At 37.0% G+C, this 7,004-nt stretch overlaps 1 protein-coding gene across 1 annotated transcript in view; it reads right to left on the bottom strand.

Annotated features, from left to right (window-relative positions):
* syne2a (spectrin repeat containing, nuclear envelope 2a) overlaps positions 1-7,004 on the bottom strand; it is a 109,677-nt gene that overhangs the window by 99,846 nt on the left and 2,827 nt on the right. The window contains exons 2-11 of the mRNA XM_017302110.1: positions 6,384-6,445; positions 5,210-5,305; positions 5,042-5,119; positions 3,800-3,892; positions 3,508-3,704; positions 3,065-3,264; positions 1,881-1,981; positions 1,447-1,536; positions 1,180-1,293; positions 974-1,111 (exon numbers count right to left, since the gene is read on the bottom strand). Of these exons, the coding sequence (XP_017157599.1) occupies positions 974-1,111; positions 1,180-1,293; positions 1,447-1,536; positions 1,881-1,981; positions 3,065-3,264; positions 3,508-3,704; positions 3,800-3,892; positions 5,042-5,119; positions 5,210-5,305; positions 6,384-6,445 (1,169 nt within the window). The remainder of the gene's footprint in view (positions 1-973; positions 1,112-1,179; positions 1,294-1,446; positions 1,537-1,880; positions 1,982-3,064; positions 3,265-3,507; positions 3,705-3,799; positions 3,893-5,041; positions 5,120-5,209; positions 5,306-6,383; positions 6,446-7,004) is intronic.

A 7,004-nucleotide genomic window follows, 5' to 3' on the forward strand; every position in this document is an offset into this window, starting at 1 on the left:
CTATTTTTTTTTTTTCAGAATTCTGACTTATTCCTCAGAATTCTCTATTTTGTCRTCTGAATTGTAACTACAGTCTCAGAATTCTGATTCTTTTTCTCAAAATTCTGCTTTTTTTCTCAATTCTGGCAGAATTTCTAACAATTTCTAACAACTGTGACCTTATAATCAGAATTCAGATTTTTTTTCACCTCAGGATTCAGATTTTTAAAAATTGTGGCAGAATTCTGACTTTTTTCTCAGAATTCAGATTATTTTCTCAGAATTCAGACATTTTTTTTGCAGTATCAGAATTGTTGCATGATCTAGTCTTAAAACTTTTGACAGGCTTTCACTGTGGATAAATGCAGGTTTACAAATCCTATAAGAAGAAAGAAACAGTGATGTGATTATTTTCCTCTAGTAACAACGACAACATACACCGAAGAATGTTTGGTTATTTATTTAGATTTTGACACAGAATTTGAATTTTGACTTTAATCTCAGAATTCTGAGGAAATCGTCAGAATGGGAAAAGGACAACAGTACACAACAGTAACTGAATAACTATAAAACTCTGATAAAATATATGCTTGTAGCTTGTTTTTCCCAACGACAAACTGAAACACTCAAATCAAAGTTTAGTTTTTTTTCTAAATTTTTCAGTTTGGAATAATATTCCCAGTCACTTCCAGTAGCGATTTTTTTGGATGAACATTGTTGAGATGACTTCCTGAAGTGTCAGAATGAGCAGGAGCTCCTTAAAGAGACAGACGCTCAATTTCAAGGCTTTACATTTCTTTTGAGTCATGTTTAACATGTAGCATTTTTATAACAGCTGATGCTAACATAGTTTCTTAATTGTGATAAAAAATTTATGAAAAACACATRATACTCCCCCTTTCTAAGAAAATCCTAAGACTTTAAAGCAAAAAAACTTAATTTAATTAGCAAAGTGAAGCTGTAGTGGCGCTGCAGGAGCTTTTGATCATCCTACCTCGTCCTCCAGCTGATCCCACGCCGTCCTCAGAGCTTCCTGTTCTTGGTTTAGTTCTGAGCGGCGTCTTGCTGCTGCAAGGAGCTTCATAACGGATCGTCTCTGCTCAGCAAAGGAAGCAGCGAGGCTCTCGTACACCTGAAAGAAAAACAGTTACTATCTATAAAATATAAAATTAAAACATTCTAGACGTTTTGGTGCCTTACCTGATATTTGTCTGCATAATTTGATCCCTCTGCAGCTGTCCATGTTTCTGAAAGCTCCTGACAGGCCTGCTGCAGCCAACGAGTCGCGTCCTGCGCTCGCTCACTGGGTGACACCTGCAATTTATACTGAGAATTACAGAGTTTCTGCTGCGCAATCACAAATACAGCTGAATAACAAAGATTTTCTGACAAAATAAACCCAACATCGCCTGTGTTTTCTCTGAGAATACATCCAAACAACAGACAAATGCAGAGGAAAAGATGTACCGAGTGTAAAGGTGAGACAGCAGCTGCTGGAGCAAAGTGAGGATGCAAATCCTGAGGGGAGAAACCTGAAGGCTGCTCCAAAGGAAACAGCTGCACCACCACCAGGTCAGAGAGAGAGAGGGAAGAGAAGATGAGCTGAAAGGTGGGAGGTTCAAAACGGAGAGAAAGAACTGACAACTTCCCTAAAATTGATCAACTAATCATGCAGGACAGCCATTATTTAACTAACTTAATCTGTTCTGATTGGCTACAAAAAGAAAATCATCAAAATTCTCTCCGAGCGCCAACCAGATTACTGGACATTTCTTAACATCTCAAGATATTTAATGAGCAAAATGACAAAACAGGGCAAAAATACAAACTCCAAATCTAAAATGATTTTCTTTGAATCCAATAAGGCGGACAAGCTGAATGAGAGAGGCTCTAATGTCAACCTGCAGGTGATCATCAGGCGCTGGCAGATCGTTGGAGTACTGCAGAAACTGGGCCACATACGTCATGATGGACTTCTCATCCGGATCTCGGACGTCAACATCTGGAAAGATCCATCGCCATGAATGTAACTTTGCTGCTTTAATACATTGTTTTTGAAATGTGGAGAAATTAGGGACATGATTTGCAAATAAAAACATATAAAATTAAAAACATTTAAATCACAGAAATAAACCATGGAATGACTGACCTTTGACCAACTCACTGCAATTTAGTGGCTAATTATAAACCACAATAAATTACTGTTTGTTGTTACAAAGCACTTATTTATGACACCATGTCACAGCCATTGGGCAGAAGAAAAGGAGTAAATATCCACCAAGAAACTGAGATTCATCTCAAAGTTTTGAGAAACTTTGAAAAGTCAAAAATTTGCTGGAAAACAAAACAAAGCTGACATTTTTAGCTTGATATCAGAATTTAAAACAACAAAAAACACCTTATCTGAAATATCTGAGTTTGCAAAGTCAAAAATATACGAGAAAAAAAAAATTTATTTTGAGATTAAGCTAAAATATTTTTAGAAAGCTTGGAAATAAAGTGAATTTTTTTCTAGAAAAAATCAGAAAATTTGAGATTAATTTCAGAAAATAATTTTTTTTTTGTTGCTATTTTAGAGTTTTTTTTCTAGAATATTTCTGAGAAATTAACTCCATTTATTCCCCATTTATGGCCCTAATGCCAAATACTATAGTATTTATAAACTGTAGTCATATGAATTAACCAGTTTTATTCAGGAAACACTCCATTTAAGCTTTGGCTTATTATTATTATTATTATTATTATTATTATTATTATTATTATTATTATTATTATTATTATTATTATTATTATTATTATTATTTTCTTGTGAGGAACTTTAACCAACTTTGGTGTTTTTAAAATGCTATATTGATGAAATTGACATAGAATTAATAAGGTATTTTAATTCTAGTAGTTCCACTGGTATTAAAACAAGCTTCTATTTATGTTGCTGAAAAGTTAGTTTTAAGTTAGTTTTGTCTTATTTCAAGTGAAGTAATATATTTTCAGTAGAAGCTACATAAAAATACTTGGTAAGTTTTGTGTTTTTGCAGTGTAGTTAGTTTTTTAAAGTGTTATTAAAGCATGGCTGATGCAGCCGTACCTTGGGGCTCCAGGAGGCGAGGAATGTGGAGTTCCCTCTCCGCCAGGTGAAAAGCTTCCTCCAGGTTCTCCTGGTTGCTTCGGGTCTGGACCCGGGACAGATCCACCAGTTCTGGTCGGAGCGAGCCCAGGATGGCCAGGAAGGCCTCCCCACTTCTCCAGCTGGACTTAAAGTCTTTCACGTTGACAGTGCAGTGAACCCTGTGCAGAATCACAGCCGTAAATCAGTTTTTCACAATTTTGCGATTGTGGAAATTCACCCAAAATCAACAGGCACAATTTTGAGTTTATTGCATATTTGTTTTGCAAAAGTAAATCCATTTGGTTTAAGCGACTTTTAACTCCATCCTGAAGGTGGCAGCATATCTTACTTCTTCTACAGCACAAGCCTTTTTGGGACCCTAAGCAACATAAAATAAAAGTGTGTGTTTGTGTTAGACCTACTTTTTGCATTGGTCTCTGACCCACATGAGCAGGGCCTTTTTGGCAGAAAGACGGAAGCGCCTGTGCAGAGGTGATACCCGCCCAGCAGGGCCCGGGCTGACCGGGATCGGGCTGCCGGACCAGGAGTCCAGGCTCGACACAGAGTCCAGGGAGGAATGACGGGAGCTGAAGGACAACGCACTGGCCAACTCCTCAATCTGAAACACGTAAAGTTGGAAAAAAGCCATGAAACCAATGAATAAATGGAATAAAATAATAAAATCTATTTAAAAGAGTCTGGCGTTTTGCTCACGTGGCAGCGGAGGATGATGGTCCAAACAAGGCCAAGGATGATGGATGGACGTCCGTCTGTGATGTCTGGGATGTTTATGTTCACCAGCTTGATCTAAACGCAAAACGATTCTACTTAGCATGACGGTTATCCTTAACTTTTATTTGTTTTATCTTAAAGTGAAGTTTATGCGGTTGAAATCTGTTTGGCTCACTTTGTTCATATCGTGCATAAATTTGCATTTTCATGTTAGCAGATACCAGAAATGCTCTTTTTGTTGTCATTAGCATTTTTTAAAATTATTTTAAATACATGACGTTTTAGCAAAGTGGCTAACTTCAACCTCTATTCCCATTGGCAGGTCAATGTTTATAATATTTAATAATAATAATTTTAAAAAGCAGCTCCAGTTTACTCCACAAAAAAATTCTTAATAAAGAAGGAAAGTGAGTAATTAAACAGTTGTTTACAATTTATAGTGTATGATGGTTGAATAATTTTGACTTTTAGATTATTAGTTGAATATAGTTAGCATAAAGATGCTAAAAATGGAGTTGTATACAGCAAGGTTTCCCCAGTGTATTATAAGCCTGGCGGGCCACCAGGCTTTTTTTATGCCCCCACCATTGCTTATTTATTTTGCTAATTTATTTTAGTCTTCTTAAAATGCTTTATAGTTGGTGTTCAGGTATTAATTTTCCAATCTTTCAATAACACATCATTATCAAGTGATATTTTCAAATTTCCTGTCAACTTTAAACATTTTTAACTCAAAAACATGACCTAGCAACCAACCACCGGGCTTAGCAAGTTTTCTGGGGGAAACCTTGTACTGCTATGCTATGCTAAGCTAAGATTAGCGCTAAACCTAAGCCATAATAATGAACAAATCTATTTCGCATGCTAAAAAAGATCCACGTCTCATTCTTTTACAATTTAAAATTAACATATTACATGTTGACATAAACAAATGTTTTGAATTAAAAGGAGCAGTGTGAAGAAAATAAATCTTATATACCCCTGCTTTTGTTTGGGTAAATAATTATTCAAATTTTGGCCCACTGTTTATTGCATTTTAAAACTGCATTGCATTTAAAAGAAATTACAATTTTACTTTACCACCTTTCTACAGTTCACCCCCTGCTGGGCCCCCTGAAAGAAAAAAATCTAGACACGCCCCTGCACATCTGTTCTGCTAACGCCATCAATCACTTCTCTGAATTGTTGTGTTCCAATGTTTTTGTGAAATTTAAATAAACTTACAGATTTTTTCTTGAGAAAGTCCAGAGCCGTCTCAACGTTGGCCCTCTGCTGGAAAACTCCTCGACCTCTTTGTCTTTTCTGGAAAAACAAATGAGCAGCTTCAGCTTCTTGTAGCATTAGCTCTGAACTCATGTTGTATTTTGGAGGCGTTTGGAGTCCATTCCTCACCATCGACTGACCGCTCATCACTTCCAGCAGGTCCAGAAGCCGTGATCCATCTCTGAGGTCCGAAAATAAGTCTGACACGTAGGAGGGTGAACGTCTCTGAAAGGGTTAAATGAAGACATACTGGACCAGTAAGGGCAGTGAACTCTTAGCTTACACTGTAAAACATTTGAAGGTGGTTTACGTTGAAAATGAAAGTTCACCTGCTGCCTTGAAAATGCAATTTAAGTCAACAAGAAAATAGATTACCATTTTGGCTCACTTGGTTTAAGTTGTTCCAAACTAAAAAACTAAAATATCTAAAATTACATTGTCACTCACATTGTTCTTAAAATACAACTAAAATTAAAATTATTTTAAATGTATGTTTTGACATGTTATTTTAGCTTTTTAAAGATTCTGAAAAATGAATATAGCAGAACCAACTGAATTGAATTGCTTCAATTGGAAAGTTTATCCAACTTATTTAGTTGAACAAAAGGAATATATTGAGTTGGTTCAACTTAATAAATTTGGTTGGTTAAACTTTATTGAATTACTTGTTGAAGCAATTCAGTTAAGTTGGTTCAACTAATTTACTTTTAGAGTGTTGGAGAACAGAAACTGATTTGTTTCCACACGGAAGGAGAGAAAGTGAAAGCATAACTTTCAACCTGAAGGGCACCAAAACCCTGAAACATAAATATTTCCTGGTTCTTTTGTCTGACCTGTGCAGACTGAAACAGCTTCCAGGTTCTGGACCTCTGCAGGTCAGGGGCTCAGTCAGTGTTGCGTGTAGTTATGAAGGGTCTGGGCTCACATTACGTCCCGTTCTGCTCCACAGGAGCTCTATTAATACTCCGGTTCCATGTCAGCAGCTCGGCGTCTCCGTCCAAAGGGAGTCGGCACGAGTTGCTTCACTGATCTCTGACCGGTGAGTCAGCGAGCCGAGCTCCAAACGCTGCTTTGTTCAGCTTAGCAACGGATCAGGAACAGCGAGGAGACATGCACTGGTTTGTTCTGACACGGGACGTCATGCTCCACATGGTTTTTTTAAATCCAAACACAGAAAAGAGCAACGGATTGCAGAGAGAAAATGTATTTTAGGATTCAAGTGTGACACACACTCTGCAGATTTCTCTTGGAAACGTTTTTTGTGATCTTGACACAGAAAAATAATCACGATTTTCCAACAAACCTTGGCAAGCTGAGCGTTTATCCAGTTGGTAAATGTCCTTTTCTGGATCTGTTCATGCTCCACTGTTAAAAAAAGAGAAAATTATTAATATGTTTTATGATTTCTGGTATTAATATGATGTGATCGATACGCTCATGTGCTGAGATTTCCAGTTTTGCAAAACCAACAATATCTACTAAAGATCCTGAACCAAACATTATACTTTATGCCTCATTGCAAATTTGTGAGTTTCTTCAACACTTGTGGCACAAAAACCCTCAAACCTGAGTAAAATCAAGAGTTTAAAGTGATAAACTGGACTGTTGATGTGGATTAAATCGGTACAAAGCACACCAGTCACTCACCTACGTCAGAGAAATGCACCTTTCTAAACTCCATGGTTTTAATCTTTAGCTAATTTTGCCCATGAATGATGACTAAAAAATAAAACATAATCCATTTAAAACTGTTTAAATTGTTTCTTCTTCTTCTTTCCCTCTGGTGCGGCTGGACAGCGTTTGGCTTCCTCATTAGACTAAAGTAAATGTAAGAAGCAGGATCTGCCTGCAGGACGGGATCGCCTCCAAGACGAAGACACACACACACACACACACGCACGCAGACACACACACACACACACAC

This window comes from Poecilia reticulata, linkage group LG21 (assembly GCF_000633615.1).
Source record: "Poecilia reticulata strain Guanapo linkage group LG21, Guppy_female_1.0+MT, whole genome shotgun sequence".
Lineage (NCBI taxonomy): Eukaryota > Metazoa > Chordata > Actinopteri > Cyprinodontiformes > Poeciliidae > Poecilia > Poecilia reticulata.